The 16,382-nt window shown below is 51.1% G+C and overlaps 1 protein-coding gene across 1 annotated transcript in view; it reads right to left on the bottom strand.

The window, feature by feature from the left end:
* The window catches only part of Grin2a (glutamate ionotropic receptor NMDA type subunit 2A), a 423,546-nt gene extending 411,518 nt beyond the window's left edge, over positions 1–12,028 (bottom strand). Inside the window, exons 1-3 of the mRNA NM_012573.4 lie at positions 11,015–12,028; positions 10,259–10,449; positions 8,356–8,787 (exon numbers count right to left, since the gene is read on the bottom strand). Of these exons, the coding sequence (NP_036705.3) occupies positions 8,356–8,769 (414 nt within the window). The 5' untranslated portion in view covers positions 8,770–8,787; positions 10,259–10,449; positions 11,015–12,028. The remainder of the gene's footprint in view (positions 1–8,355; positions 8,788–10,258; positions 10,450–11,014) is intronic.
* Positions 12,029–16,382: the final 4,354 nt, after the last annotated feature.

Here is a 16,382-nt window from a genome sequence, read left to right as displayed (position 1 = left end):
ACAGTAACCATTGGATCATGGCAATCTCTAAAACAGTAAGACAGGCATTCCTATGTCTACAATGCCACAATCACACTTTGGTAAGCCTCTTGCCAGTGTTTCCTTGGAGGCAGAGAAAATTTCCAGAACCAGAAGGGGTCTTGGAGATGTCAACCAGACTCTTATTTTGCCAAAGGAAGGAAGGAGATTGAGAAAGATGAGGGATTGTCCCAAAGCTACAAAGGTATGTGGGGATGGAACTCAGATCCTCAGACTCTTGGCTAGAAGCTACTTGGTAACAGTACCCAGAGGGCTGTGCAGGGCAGCACAGAAGGCCTGCACATAGCCAGGCAAACATCTCTAGAGAGTAACACTGGCGGCAGCATGTCCTTCATGACAACACGTGAACCATGGAGGAGCAGCCCCTGAGGGATAAGAGCACTTGCTGTGTAAGAGCAAGGACCTGAGTTCAAGTCCCTAGCACCTAAATAACAGCACCTAGAACCCCAGCACTGGGGTGGGCAGAGAGAGACTCACGGTGAGATGGGGCTTGATGACCCACCAGTCTGTCAAAAATGTGAGCTCCAGATTCAGCAAGAGAACAAGTCTCAGAAGAATAGTGTGAGGAGGTGACAGATAGGGCAGACCATCAGACAGTCTCCTCTGGCACATGAGTGAACTCTCATCTCACATAAAGAAAGGGAAAACAGGAAGAGGAAGGAAGGAATTATTAACAGAGTATAGACATCTATTTTTCTCACAAGCATCAGAGGTCTTGATTCCCAAAGCCTTCAGAACCAACCTCACTATAAAAAGTAGCAGTAAGGGTTGGGCGGGGGGGGGAGGGGGAGGGAAGGAGGAAGGAGGAAGAGGAGGAGGAGGAGGAGGAGGAGAGGAGAGGAGAGGAGAGGAGAGGAGAGGAGAGGAGAGAAGAGAAGAGAAGAGAAGAGAAGAGAAGAGAAGAGAAGAGAAGAGAAGAGAAGAGAAGAGAAGAGAAGAGAAGGGAAGGGAAGGGAAGGGAAGAGAAGAGAAGAGAAGGGAAGAGAGAGCCTGTCCTGTCAAAAGATGCTAGGTGGAGAGAATGATTTGTCTTCAGCAAACTGTTGCCATGGAGAGGTGGCAGTGTGACCAGGCCTTGTTTTTTTTTAAGCTGTGATTTAAACTTTAAAGTGTTGGTAACTAATTGAAATTGGAGAGATAAAGGCTGTGGAGGTCTGAGTGTAACAAAACACCCAGTTAACGGCCCTATGCCCTACGACAGCCTGCTCCTCTATGTGATGACCTCCTTGCAAGATGAGTCAGTGGATGCCAGTGACTCTCATCACAGACCCAGGATTTGCTCCTGCTCCTCCCCCCACCTCACTCCCTCTCTTTTCCTCCCCCATTCCCTCCTTCTGTGTTCCTTCCCCTCTTCCTCCCCCTCCCTTTCTTCTCCTCCCCCTCCCTCTCTGCTCCACTCCTCCCCCTCCCTCTCCCCTCCCCTTCCCCTCCCGCTTTCTCTCTGCTCCTCCCTCTCCCTCTTCCCTCCCTCTTTTCCCATTCACTCTGTCTGGAGCAGCAGTTTCCATCCAAGGCTACTAGGATGAAGACTAACACAGCCCTCAAAACATAATACCATGGCCACAAAGGGTCAGAGCCATTCCCAAGAAGCCTGAGAACCATTTGGAGAGTTACTCATGCCTTCTGAGATGCCTGCTGCTCCCCGGTGACTTATGTGGGAGGAAGTGGATGACTACTTCTGACATGCCTTCTCCATGTGGCTAGAGATAGGCTTCTCACCCTCCCCAGTTCCCTGCGGATGCTGCAGCAGCCGCTGAGTGGGCTCCTCTGACACTCAGAGCCTTGGGTGTTTAATGGGGACAGCCCATCACACACTCACTTCCAACTCAGGAGCTGCTGAGTTGCAAGAGCAGCGGCTTCCCCTGCCAACCACCGAGCTGTCACTTAGCTCTGCTCCAAGGGGTTTCATTTGCAACCCCTAATTCATGCTAGTACCCAGGATGGCTAGTAATTGTCTCCTGCTCGAGGGAGAAACAGGGTTGGCACACATGTATGAAATCAGTCCACACTTAGGAAACAAAAGAGCTCTGAAGCATACTGTGAGAGGTTTGTCCATCCGGGACTGCAGCAAGCTAGGACCGGAATCAAGGGCCTCATACAGTCAGTCAATAAACACTTAGCAAGTAACTAAAGTGAAGGCCATTTTTCCAGGCAGGCAAAACCCGGACCCAAAGTGACATGAGGGAATGGAGGGATGGCTCAGCCAAGTACAGTCTAAACATTCTGCAGCCATTTAAAATCAAACTTAAGTGTCCCGTTTACTATAAGGAAAAATCCCAAAAATATATAATCAAGTTTTTAAAACATAAAAGCAGGTTGGGAAATAAAACTAGCTCAAAACCACAGGGAACACATTCGAGTCTCTCCGTCTGCTGCCTCTAAGACACGACGTGTATACAGGTCGTGTATACATCCTTTTCATGTATGCAGTGTCGCTTAGGAATAAGGAAAAACAAGAAATCAAAAACCAAAAGAGCAAAGGACTGGACCAGGGAGGTGGATCGGCCAGACCCGAGCTTCCTTTCCCAGAACCACGTGAAAAGCCTGGTGTGCACACTGGTAATCCCAGAACTCCCACAAGAAGATGGGGAACAGAGGAAGGAGACAGGAGGCAGGAGCCTCATCTGAGGGTCACTGCTCACTGCCCTGAGGTACACACTGTGGCAGAAGTCAGGTAGAAGGGGAGAACCAACTCCCAAAAAGTTGTTCTCTGATTTCCACAGATATGCCATAGCACATACACACCCAGCAGTCACACACACATACAGTCACTCATACACAGAGAGACAGAGTCACACATAGTTACATATGCACACAAACACAAAAAATATTAGATAATTAAAAACCAAAGTTACAGAGGCATCCCTAAAAATGCATGAACTGAAAGAATAGAGCTGGAACCAGGGTGCAGCTCTGTGCAGAGCACAGGCCGAGTGCTCACAGTGTCCAGAAAGGGGACCAAAGAAGAAAGAAAAGAGAAGAGGGAGAGTCCACAGTTTCAAGGAGGAAGATCAAAGCCCTGTGATCCACAGGGAGATGAATGTAACACAGAGCGTGTGAGCGCAGGTATTAACACCCACAGGGAGAGAAGGCAGCAGGAGTGCACCACTGCCCATCTGCACCATCCCTCAGGAGCTGCAGCCCAGGAGGCCCCTGCCTGAGTTGAGGAGCCATAAGGAAGTCACCAACATAGATGGGTCCAGTCTACACTATAAGCCAGGAAGAGAAAAGAAAGTTCCCGACTGAGCTGTTGATAGGAATTCTGGTTTAGAAGGATGTTCCCAGCCCCCCAACAACTGGAGAGGGGGCTGTCCCTGAATCTGCCGCCTGCCCATGGATCCCACTCCCCTAACTTGGCTGCCTGGCCTGGCCTCAGTGGGAGAGGATGCGCCTAGTCCTGCAGTGAGTTGATGTGCAGGGGGTGGAGGGGGGCAAGGGAGGGATAGAAAGGAGAAGGGGAAGAAACCTCTGCCCTCTGCTGAGTGAGCCCCTTGGTGGGAGAGCACACGCTTAGCACACATACAGTCCCGGCTTCCATTTCCAACGTCATGGGTTCTGTTTATAGATGTTTGTGCACGTGTGTGTGTGTGTGTGTGTGTGTGTGTGTGTGTGTGTGTAACAAATAAAATCAAAGTAAAGAAGAGTATGGGATGGGCTTGGGGGAAGGTGATTGGCAAAGGTTGGAGTAGGAAAAGGATTGATGTAACTCTATTTCAATTAAAAATAAAATACGTTTGCTCTGAAAACAAGCTCACTAAGAAAATACATAAAGTACGGGAGACTTGGTTGAGAAACCACGGCATAAAGTTACATTCGTCAGGACGAGCGAACAGTGAGGAGAAGCCAGACAAGAGAGGAATCCAGCAACTAAACACACTTGAGTCTTCTGGTCAAAACTCCCAGATTATAGAGTACAAAAACTAATAACATAACAGTAGTATAACTCTGAAATTATAACCCAGCAAACTGTTTTTAGAGGAAGTGTGCCCACATGTTGCCACAGTTAATCCCGCTGATCAAATTTACAGTGAGCTTTTTATTTTCTTCCTTAAACTTTACCGTACCTTCTAAGTGCTCTGCAATGAAAAGTCATTATTTTTACAGTGTCTATGGAGGAGAATTCATTATTTCAAAAGACATACACACAGTTTTTAATCTGTCCTCAAAGACATATTCTAAGTGAAGTAGGTGGTAGCACACGAGGAACAATGCTCAAGGGTTCCTCTGGTCTCCACACACAGACAAACATGCACACACAGAGAGACACACAGACACACAGACACACACACACACACACACACACAGCACACACACACACACACACACATGCACACAGATACACACAGACACACATGCACACAGAGAGAGACATACAGACACAGGCACACAGATACACACAGACACACATGCACACAGATACACACAGACACACATGCACACAGATACACACAGACACACACACATGCACACACAGAGACACATAGACACACCGACACACACAGAGAGACACACAGACACACATGCATGCATGGGCACACACTAAAAATAAACATACAAGACTGGTATATACAGCAATACTTGTGGCTCTTACAGAGGAACTGAGTTCTATTCCCAGCATCCACATGGCGGCTCACAACCACCCATCATCACAGTCCGACAGTCATGCCCGTGGTGAACACTCATGCACACTGGCAAAACATTCACACACATAAAGTAAAATAAATACGTCTTTTTATTTAAAAATAAATAATTAAAAATAAGTATACCAAACCAAATCCCACACGACTGGCACCGAGAGGTGACACAGGTAAAATGTGAATGCAGCTTTTTCTTCCCCAGGGGCCAGGAAAGGAAGACTACAAGGGTGATGAGCAGAGATGACAAGGTCTAAGCGACTTGCTATGTTTCCTGTGCAGCACGAGTCTGTTTGACTTGGACAGATGAAGGTACAGTAAGAGCTTCATCTACACCAAGCTTAATGTCCACCTCTAACTGAATGATATTGCAAGCCTACCTACCCGCTGGTGCCACCAAAAACCTGTGCCTCCACAGCAAACCAAGTCAACACCTCAAGTACCCGTTACTTGACACCACTGCATTTAGTGTGTGGTCTCAGACCTGAGGGTTGAAACCCTGAGTGACCCTTACACAGAGGTCACCTAAGACCATTGAAAAACAGAGATATTTACATTATGATTCACGACAGTGGCAAAACTACGGGTAGGAAGTAGCAACAGAAATAATTTTATGGTTGGGGTAACTTCAGCATGAGGAGCTGTATTAAAGGGACACAGAAATAGGAAGGTTGAGAACTACTGGTATAAACCCTGTTCGAGAGTGAAGGAGACTGAAAGAAAGGTGAAAAGTGACATGTGCCTGAAGTCTTGAGCCTGTACATGTGTATGTGCACGTGTGCTTGTGTGTGTGTGTGTGTGTGTGTGTGTGTGTGTGTGAAAGAGAGAGAGAGAGAGAGAGAGAGAGAGAGAGAGAGAAAGATAATTCCTTTTACCTGATAATGAACTATTATCACACTATCAAATGAAAAGACCATAAGTGTGCTCTGTGGGACATTACCCAAATAGAGTCCCCTTATCAGGTCTTTTTAGTCTGGGGAGGTTGGGGCTTTCTGGTCACAATACTGTCAGCACACACACACACCTAAGTGAGGCAGTTTTGGACAACATCCCATGACTAGTTCCATAAAGCTAAATAAAGTCCACTGAACGTTAAGCAGCGACACAAACAGGTGGTGAGGAGACAGCCAAACACATGCGTTCCTAATGAAGGAATGGTTGCTTGCATCTCAGACAACGTCCGAGCTTCTCCAAATACCACCCTCCAAACCCACTCCTCCCCGTACCACCTGCCCCTCCTCTTCGTGAGAACCAGCACATGCCCAGTGGTGTCTCTGCCATCTTGACTCATCTCCCTCCATGTCTAATGCGATCAGAGCTGTGGAAATCCCTCTATGCTGCCTCTGGGAAGCCCCAGAAGCCAGGCCCTCTGGTGCACTGGAACAACAGATGCTTCTAGCCTCTCTTCTGTCCTGCTGTCTGATGTCTCTCTGGTCTGGTCTTCTCTGCAAACGTCCTTACACATCATCCTCTTGCCATCCCCTGGTCCTTTTCTTCATCTTAAGAGCACGCTTAAGAATATGCTGTGACAGCTAGCTCATCAGAGACCACTATTTTATGGATCAAGGTTGCTTGGTAGTCAGGACCATAACATACCGAGGAGTACTTACATTGGGGACAAGTGAATCAAGAGAGACCCTTCCTGACATACTCTCCACCTCATAGTCAGAAGAAAGATCCAGAAAGCAGGGCAACTCTCCCAACCTCAAACCACATTCCCAGGTCACCTGGGAGCAGAATTCTCTGATGACTCTCACTGTGTAGCCATGACTGGCCTGGAGCTCACAGAGATCTGTCTCCCAAATGCCGGGTCAAAGGCATGCACCTTTTCACCTGTTCTTTTTCTTTCCATGCCCTGCTGGACCTACCTAGTCATCGCATGTGCTGCTTCAACAGTCAAAACCTTTAGAATGGAGGGTCAATGGTGTTACCTAGGTCTCACCATCTGATCCCTTCCCCTCTACTAAACAGGAACCACCATTCTCCCTCTTGGTGCCTCTTGAGAAGGATGGTCTCTTCTCAACTGTTTAAGCCCTCTAGGCTGATTCACTGCCTTCCCTCATGGCTTGGCACCTCATATGTAATAAAACTGATGTCTTGTTCCTCCTAAATAAGGAGTGATGATGTTAAAGGTTAGGTTTGATTTCCCTGGATCACAGCTTGAGAGCAGACGAACAGGCATCTACTTTCATCACCCGCTGTGTGGTCTTGGCGAAGTCTCCCAACAGCCCTGTGCTTCGACCACTTTGTCTGAGAGTTTCAAGGTGTCCCAGTAATTCTAACGCCCTTCGAAGTTCTGACACAGCCGGTACACTGCAAGCCTTCCACTGCTTTCATCGTACCAGAGAAGGAGCCTTCCGAAAGGGAGAGGGGCTGTAACCTCCCATGAAGATCCTTCTAGACAAGGGCTCTTTGGAACCAACGTTCAATCAGATACCGGACCAGCTGTGTTTTCACTGCACATGCCACAGTCCAGGAGACCCAGGAGGAGCTGTCGGGAGCACTGAGCAGAGCTGAAGTTCATTTGATGAACAGCCATGTTTTAAGACAGACAAAAGGAAAGTGCTGTGACAAATATCCACCCATCCCTCCAGTTTTAGCCTGCTACCTAAGAGCACTCTCCAGGAAGGTGTCCAGCTGCCAGCCCTGGACACAAGTACCCCAGCCTTCCTGAGGCTTCTGTGGGGTTGCAGCACACTAACTCTCTCTCTCTCTCTCTCTCTCTCTCTCTCTCTCTCTCTCTCTCTCTCTCTCTCTCCCCCTCCCTCCCTCCCTCCCTCCCTCCCTTTAAACTTTCTTCCCTCTCTTCACTTCAGCATAATTCCTAACATCCCACTCAACCTTCAGACCTCTTCTCCAAACCAATGCTCCAAAGAGCTACTGTCCAAAGAAAGCCAAGAAAGTCAGACACATTTTCTCTCATTTCTGAAATTCAACTTCCATGCCAAGGTCCCTCTTCCAGAACCTTCCATTTGAAATTCTTTGGAAGCCCTGTAGTGAAACTGTCAGCCCACATAAGAGCTACAGAAGGAAACCTCCAGGCTCTCCACACTCTGGGCCTGGAGTTACTTCCCAGCACACACTCCTACACCCTAGAGGCAGAGTTTCGCCCACATGCCTCTATCCCTAGGGTTCTCAGGCTCCCACCTCCACTCCTGTAAGTCTAGGCCAGCACAAATCTGTCCTCTTTTACGGTTTTCTAAATACCTCAATACCCGTCTTTGGGGTTTTTTGTTTGTTTGTTTTAGGAGTAGTAGGCTTGCTTAATCACTTTACCAAAAGAGAGAAAAATGGAGATTCGGGTAAACCTGACACTGTAGGAATATAGCCATATTGACCCGAGAGTTCCCACACTTGCCTTTGTGCTACTCGAAAACATTCAAACATTCCATCACTACCCCCTGTCCTACTTTTGTGGTTTCTGTGCTCATCCTGGAACACCAAGGTGCTTCTGAGTACCATACCCCATTTTCAAAAACAAAAGCAAAGGTCATTTCCATCATGTCTGGGTCAGAGAGACATAGAGCAATTCTCAGAAAGGCCAGGGGCCACCTAACCTGCTTTCGTATTGAGCAGATCCTTAGGGCACGCCAGCCCACCCCCATGCCCCACCCCCGTGGTGGCCGCCATTTGTAGAACCACCCTGCCAGGACCCTGGCAGTCCATCTCTTCCTGGCCTTACCTTGTCAGCCATGATCATAGATGCACCCCCATGAATGCCCAAGATGGGGATAAAAGTCTGTGAGGAGATAAAATCCAGCATCTGGGCCACAGCCTCCTGGTCCGTGTCATCTCCAAACACCAAGCCGTGGATGCGCGCCCCGGACATGAGGTCGCACACATGCGTGATGAGGCTCTTAGGGTCAGTGCGGTTCATCAATAACGCCACCACGTTCACATCCAGGGGCAAGCCGGTTGCCTGCTCTGGGCCCCACAGATTTCGAAGTTCGCGTTCTGTCACGTCGTGGCTGTGACCCAGCAGCACCGCAATGTTCAGCGCTGGAGGACCCTTCTCCGCCGCCGCGTTCTGCGCCGGATCGCGCCAGACCAGAAGGGCCGGCAATACCAGCAAGGTCCAGTAGCCCAATCTGCCCATGGTCGCCACTTAGGGTCCCTGTATGGTGGAGGAGAGCGAGAGGCAGGTTGGTGGTCAGTGAGGGGCCCTGGAGACAGGATAGACTGCCCCGGTACCCGCTCTGAGAGTCAAGTATGAAACCCGACCCCAGCACTGACTGCTTTTGTCACTCACTGGAGTACTCATCGCTGATGCCATCCACATTCCTCCACCCATGTCCATGTCCACGTATCACTCCAGGCCGAGCTATTTCGCCATCCCTGTCCCCAAGCCCATCCTGGCATCCTCCCTCCTTCTCTCTTGCCTCCAGCCGCCTCCCTCAATCCCAGCTGGGTCCAAATTCCACATAAGATTCCCCAGATTTGACGCAGACCACAGCTCCTAGGCTCCCAGAGAGCCATGAACCCCACCACCACCCACAAACAGATGCCCAGACCGAGCCCTCTTTGCAACCCTCTTTCTCCGCAAGTGCGTGTACCAAGTTATCGACCCCGCCCCCTGCTCACGCGCAGCGAACTCCGGACTAGCCACGGCGTGAGAGGCGGCGCCTGCATACCGCAGCCTGAGTCTTTGGTAAGCCTAGAGGGTTAACTGACCCCACCCCCTGGGAGCTCGCCCAGTGCGCCACAGACCTCGCTCCTTTGATGGCACCCACCGGCTGCAGATCCCGCGCCTCCCATGCAGGGGATACAACAAGCGCTTGAAAGTGTGGGTGTTCTCTGTGACCCAGGGTTCTCAGGTGCCCGGGGGGAACTTGAGGCCCGACTACCTTGCTGAGAGAGGCCATGAGCCGCTCTATGGCAAGCCGCCCAGGACCCGCCCCCTACACACAAGCAACATACAATTTCTCACGCCGTGTGAAATGCAGAATTCTGGAGAGTAGGAGCGCCGCCTCCCACCCCCACCCCAACACCCCGCAAGTGGGCCAGCGCGTGGGAGCTGGCAAGGAACGTGCGGGGGCTGGGGGTAGGCTTCCAAAAAGCTCTCAGATGGACGAGAAGTGTACATCCCCTCCCCAGCCTTTCCACTGCAGACCCTGGAGCCAAATCTTAGATGCACGTGGGCAGTGGGCTGCACACGCTAACAGACACGCGCGCTTTTCTGAGCACATCCCCAGGCCACCGTAGAGATGCCCACGGCCAGCTGGAGCCTTCAAACGTCCTCAGGTGGTGTGCACATAAGCACTGTGCCAGGTGCACAACAGTGCTTGTCTGAAAATGCCTGCACGATCGTGCACGCGAGTACAAGTGCGCGCCCCTCGGCCCGGTTGTTGTTGTACCCGGGGGAAGTTGGGGCAAACTCCAGCCTTGGCATTTTAGGGTGAGCAAGGTGGAGTGCAGGGCCGCAGCGCCACCTGGTGCTCCTCCAACGCCTCGCCATTGGGTTCTCCCTCTCCAGCTTTCTCTTGCTCGCTCTTTTCCCCCATCTCCCTACTGAACCCTCTCCTCTCTCTTCACCGGTTGAGCCTATACCCTCCCAGGCCTGGGAAGCCTGTGTCACTAAGACATACCTGTAGCCGGAGAAGGTGGAGGATGCAATGGGGCGTGCTGCGCGCACGAGCATCTCGGCCGCCTCAGCAGCCACCAGGTTTAGCGGGTTCCCGCATGCTGCGGCCCCCGCGCGCTCCCCTGGCTGTCCCGCGCTGTCCGCATCACCCCCACGGGGGGCGGCTATCCCAGCCGGAGGCTCTGCAGCAGGGCTCTAACCAGGGCGGAGGAGAGATGGAGAGGCAGGGTCAACCCACCAGTGCGGGGGGGAAGGTGGGGGGAGGGATGCAGTCTGCAGTGCTCACAGCCCCCTTATGCACCCTGGGGGCTCGACCAGAGAGGGAGCTGGAGCTTGGTGCCTACAACACCCTCGGTGCGGGTCTTCAGTTCCTGTGGCTGATAACCAGAGCTCCTTTTAGGGACGCACGGAAGAGTGGAAGCCCCAGGTTGGTCACCCAGAAGAAGCTTAGTGGGAACCTCCACCCTCACCCCCTACCACCACCTCGGCGCCCGCTACTGGGAGTTGTGCGACCAGGAGCTGCTGAGCGGGGGGGGGGGGGGGGCAGGAAAGGAGGGGGCGCTGGCTGAGTTTGCGACGAGCCGGGAGAAGAGGGGGAGGGAAGGACGCGGGCTCCCGCGGTCCCGGATCCCCGAGGGAGGTGTGATCACTCCCACGTAGCGACCCTCTTGTGCGTCCTGCCGCCCCCTCCTATCTATACCTCCCCCCACCAGCTTCTCACAGGGCCCTCCCAGGCTTGGCGTCCCGCGCCAACACTCACCGCAGCCTCTCTCCACATAGTTCTCAGCAGTGGCCACCCCTGGTCATCTCCAGGGCTGATTGCTGCCGCCGCGACTCTCAGACCTCATCCAGCCCCATGCTCAGGCACAGCACCTCAGGAGCCTCTCTTCTAGAGCCCTGGCTCAGCTTTCTGTTCCACTCCGGACAGCGACTGCCGGTCCTCTGAGCGCTCCTGGACACCCTCTCCGCAGTCCTGCTCCTGCTTGGCGTGCGTGAGTGTGTGAGTGTGTGTGTGTGTATGTGTGTGTGTGAGTGAGTGAGTGTGGGAGTGCGCGCGCGCGTGTGGCCGGGGATCCCCGCGGTCCCTGGCCGAGAAGGGCGCGGGCGGAGGACCGCAGCTCCCTCCGGGCCCTTCGCTGCGGGGCCAGCACCGCGCTGGGCGTTCGGTTCCTCACTTGGTCAGCGGGAGCCCAGGAGAGTGCCTGGCCACCGCGGCTCACAACACAGGAGAAGCCAGGATCCTGGGGCGCGCTTCTGCTGCGGTCGCCTAGGAGGATAAGGAAAGCAGATGCACCCACCACACCAACTTAGGACTTGTTCTCAGCCAGCGAGACGCAACGCAGCAACCCCCGCGCAATCCGACGGTTTTTTTGGAGCTCTGGTCCGCCTGCAGTCGCCCACCCCGGAGGCTGGCCGAGGCAGACCCCGCAGTCCCTAGGCGGCGACGCGGAGCGCGGCCACCCTCTTCTGGAGCGCACGGCGGCAGCGGCGGCAGCGGAACAAGGCCGACCTAGGTGTCTGGCTGGTGACGGGGGGAGCCTGCGGTGGCGCGCAACCTTGATGCTGAAACCACGCTCTCCGCCCGCTCCCCGGCGTCTGGTGCTGCTGAAGAATCAATTATTCAGATCTCTGCTACGGATTCCTCCTCCTCCGGTGCCTGGCGCTGGGTGCAGCAATCCCTGCTCCACGCAGGGCACGCCGACACGCACACACCCGCCCAGGATGCTCCTCTCAATGCCTCACCATCCTGGTATGGGAACCCACTCTGATGTCAAGGATCCAGGAGCTTAAAATCAAAAACATATATACTCTCTCCCCGCACAGACGCGCGTGCGCGCGTCCATACACACACATACATACACACAGACACGCGCCCACAGACACACATACACACTTGCTGCTTTCTTCTCTAAGTTGTTCCAGACAAAAAGTAGCCCTGTGGTTGCCACTTCTAAGTCACCAGAAGGGATAAGCCAAGAGGCTGGGGCTAACTGGATGTGAAAGCTCCAATCTACCAACCGAGCACGAGGCCCCTCATTAGCGGTCTGCATTGACCTTTGTCACCTGAATCCCAAACACCTGTCTGCCTCTCCCCCCCCCCCACTTGATGCCTAATGTCACCTGAATCCTTATGCCCCAATTCATATGCTAAAATCCTGAGTTGAGGGGATGGTTTTAAGAGTACTGGCCTTCACAGAGTGATAGGGTCTTAAGAATAGAATTTCTTTACAAAAGAAATCCCAGAGAGCTAGCCAGCTAGCCAGCTCCTAGCCCAGCCAGAAGCTGCACCCAACAAACACAGAATCTGCTCCATGTTGCTCATAGAAGCAACTGTGAAAACTTCTTGTGATTCCTAATCTGAGTAGCTTTTGTTATCGCAGATTCACCAAACTCAGGCATCACCATCCTCCTTTAGTGACTGGTAATCTGGAAAAGCAGGTGGGCAACAGCAGAAAGAAAGAAAGAAAGAAAGAAAGAAAGAAAGAAAGAAAGAAAGAAAGAAAGAAAGAAAGAAAGAAAGAGAGAGAGAGAAAGAGAGAAAGAGAGAAAGAGAGAAAGAAAGAGAGAAAGAGAGAAAGAAAGAAAGAGAAAGAACGCCTATGTCTCAGGGTTATTTTGCAATAAAGACAATGGTCAAAGATTTAACAAAACCTGGCACATAGTAGGTGCTCAGGAGATAAAAATGAGAGTCCTCTAAAGTAACCCCTTGGATGGGGAATTAATATGGCTGATTAATGTGGGTTTATCGTGGAGCTGATGCTGTGCGTGAAATCCTTTGGGGTTTTACACAAAAGAAAACAAGGAGGCAGACAGAATCTGGAAGGTAAAGGGTGGGGGGCTATGCTATGACAGAGGCAGAGACTGGAGCAATGGTTCATTTCCTGAGGCTGTGGGCCAGCTGGGCTAAGCTGGACTGAGTAGGACTGAGCTAGGCTGGGCTGGGCTGGGCTGGGCTGGGCTGGGCTGGGCTGGGCTGGGCTGGGCTGGGCTGGGCCTCTCTCTTGTGTGGATATCATACAGGACTCTGACCTGGGAACTGGGGAAATTAGACTGTCTTCGTTCAGATTAGTGCACTCCGGTAGCCCCATCCTTGAGGAGGCCATGCAGCCTAGGCAACGTAGTGAGGCCCATCTGTAAAAGACATCTCGAGAGCAGGGAAAGGCCTGCAGGATAAGTCATAAAGAACAAACACAATGGGAAAAGCAGGCCTAGTAGTGCAGCCACTGTGAGACCGGGGTGGGAAGATTAAGTGCAGGGTTTCCATGGGCTGTAGAGTGAGTTCAAGGCCAGCCCGAGCAATTTAATGAGACCTTGCCTCACCTCAGTGTAAACAGTGGGACCAGGGCTAGGGATGACGTTCAGTGGCAGATTTTAAATGCCGTATAGTGGTTCTGCCCCACTTGTTCTAGCTGCGGACAAATGGAATTCACTCGTTTGCTTGCTTGTTCTCTAACAAAAACCGATGGCTCAGAGTCTCACCCATCTCGATGCGTGTGCAGATAGCTTTTTTGTTTTTATTTTTATTTTGTACTTTTAAAAAGATGTATTTATGGGGAGAGGGTGTTACATGCCGTGGCATGTGGACATTGCGGCACAATTTTCAGAATCATTTGCTCCTCCCACCTTACTGAGGCAGGGTCTGTCTTGTACTGTGCTGCTGTATATTTTAGCCAAGCTGTCGGCCAAGTGTCCAGGGGACACTCTTATGTCTGCCTCCCATCTCACAGCAAAAGCGTTTGCATTCCAGAATCATATCATCACCTCGGGCTTTTTACATTGGTTCCAAGGACAGAGCTTGGATTGTCAGGTTTGTAGGCTTGTGTGGTTGTGTGGTTAATAATTTTTTCCCACAGGACCATGTCTTTGGTCCCTGTTTATTTGCAATTACTGTGTTGCCAGCACTCTGTACAAATAAACACATTTTGTATCCAATCTCCTGTAGGCAGCCATGAGCTGTAGACAGTGGGGTTGGAGAGACAGCTCAGCTTCCTGCAGAAGACAGGAGTTCAGTTCCACGGCAGCTCACAAGCACATGTAACACCAACTCCAAAGAGTCTAATGTCCTCTTCTGGCCTCCATGGGCATTGCACTCAGGAACACAAACCCACAACCAACATACACACAATTTAAAGTAAAAATAAAAGAAAAATCTTTTTATAAAACATTCATGCTTATGGTCACCTTATTCCATCAGAACCCCAGATGTGGGGCCACATGTAGATATTTTTTTTTGTTTTTGTTTGATTTTGTTTAGGTTTGTTTGGGTTTGAATTTGGATTTTGAGATGGGGTCTCATGTGTCCCAAGCTGGCATAGAACTCGTTGATATATTTGAGGATGCCCTTGAACTTCTGACTCCTACTCACACCTCTCAAGGGTTCAGAACAGGGGTGCAACCCCACATCGGGTCTGTGTAAGTCTGGGGATCGCACATGGGGCTCTGTGCATGCTGGGCAGTCATTGTCTTCTGTGTCTGGCTTATTTGATACAATATGATGCCCTCTAGTCCCCTCCATTTGGCTGCAAATGACCACATTTTATCCTGCTTTGTAGCTAAGTACTGCTCTGCTGTGTACCTGTACCACTGTCTCCTTTCGGCCACTGATGGTCGTCTGGGTTGATTCCACATCTTAGCAGCTATGAACAGAGGCTTGGAAACTGGAGTGAAGTCTGAGATGATCCTGGTGATATCCTTACAAGTTCCTCTCTCGTGTATCAGTGCTGAGCCTAGAACTGATTTTTATTTGTTTAAAAGATAGAAGGGTGGTGTCTGACTTGCAAAAGGTTGAGTTAAATGAATGCCATCCTTGTAAATACAGGAAGATGACAGTTATCCAAAGAAACAGTCTGTGTCTAAAGCCACAAAAGCTGACATTCCCTGGAAATGGGTGTCCCACCAGTGCAAGAGATGCCTTGGGTCAGGAACTGAAACCTCCACACAGACTTGACATGGTTATATACTCAGGAGAACCAGACCCTGTGCTGCACCGCAAAGCTAGCTCACTCCAAGCCTAAAAAGCCAAGTCAGATTCTGATGAAAGGAAAGCTTCCTCCACAGGAACTGTCCACCAAGGCTGGGAACAAAGAGGAAGGGAGAGGAGGGAGGGGAGAGGAGGAGAGGAGGAGAGGAGGGAGGGGAAAGGAGAGGAGGGAGGGGAGGGAGGGGAGAGGTTGAAAAGGGTGCGATGGACACTTTCATGTCAATTTAACACAAGCTAGAGTTGTCAGAGGGGAGAAGACCTCAATTGAGAAAATGTCAACATAAGGTCTGGCTGTGGGCCAGCCTGAAGCCTGAAGAGCATTGTTTTTTTTTTAATTAGTGGTTGATGGGGGGAGGGCCAAGCCCATTGTGGGTGGGGCCATCCCTGGGTTGATGGTCCTGGGTTCTATAAGAGAGCAGGCTGAGCAAGCCATGAAGTACAAGCCAGTGAACAGTGCCCCTCCAGGGCCTCTGCCTCAGCTCCTGCCTCCAGGTTCCTGCCCTGCTTGAGTTCCTGTCCTGATTTCCTCTGATGATGAGCTGTGAAGTGGAAGCAAAAGCAGAATAAACCCTTTCCTCCTGAGTTTGTTTTTGGTTGTCTCATCACAGCAACAGCAATGTTAACTAAGATGATGAAAGAAGGGAGAGACAGGGAGGGGGGAGGGCACCTAGATTGATACCATTCTTCAGTCAATTGTCCCAACTGGGTTTACCACAATTCACATCATTGAAGTCACTGAATTACCTAGTCTGGGCGTAAGAAACATTGTCTTAACTGTTTTCAATCCTATTACTTTATCTCTAGCACCTCTCCCCCAAAAGAGCCCCTACTATTGCTGTGTTTCTGTTTTGATCTGATTAAAGACCAGTTGCCTCCTCCTATCTATGAGACAAAAGGAAAGTTAACCAATTATGGAGTGCACTTCTTTTTATGTCTCTACTCACAAGGGACATTGACACGGAATTGCAGCACTTAGAAACGAAGAGCACTGTTGGTCTCTCCTGCTTCATGTTTGCCGTTTGAGAAACTGCTTGCTCGCACTGCTTTAAGATGTATTCCTGAGCAAACGCCTCCTAACATGGGAGGCCATGGACAGAGGGCAGTGCCCACACGTCTCGTGGAAGTGAGAACTAGTTCTACCACTACA

Source organism: Rattus norvegicus, chromosome 10 (genome assembly GCF_036323735.1).
Source record: "Rattus norvegicus strain BN/NHsdMcwi chromosome 10, GRCr8, whole genome shotgun sequence".
NCBI lineage: Eukaryota > Metazoa > Chordata > Mammalia > Rodentia > Muridae > Rattus > Rattus norvegicus.
Note: the sequence above shows the minus strand (reverse complement) of the source record. Positions and strands in the feature narration are given on the sequence as shown.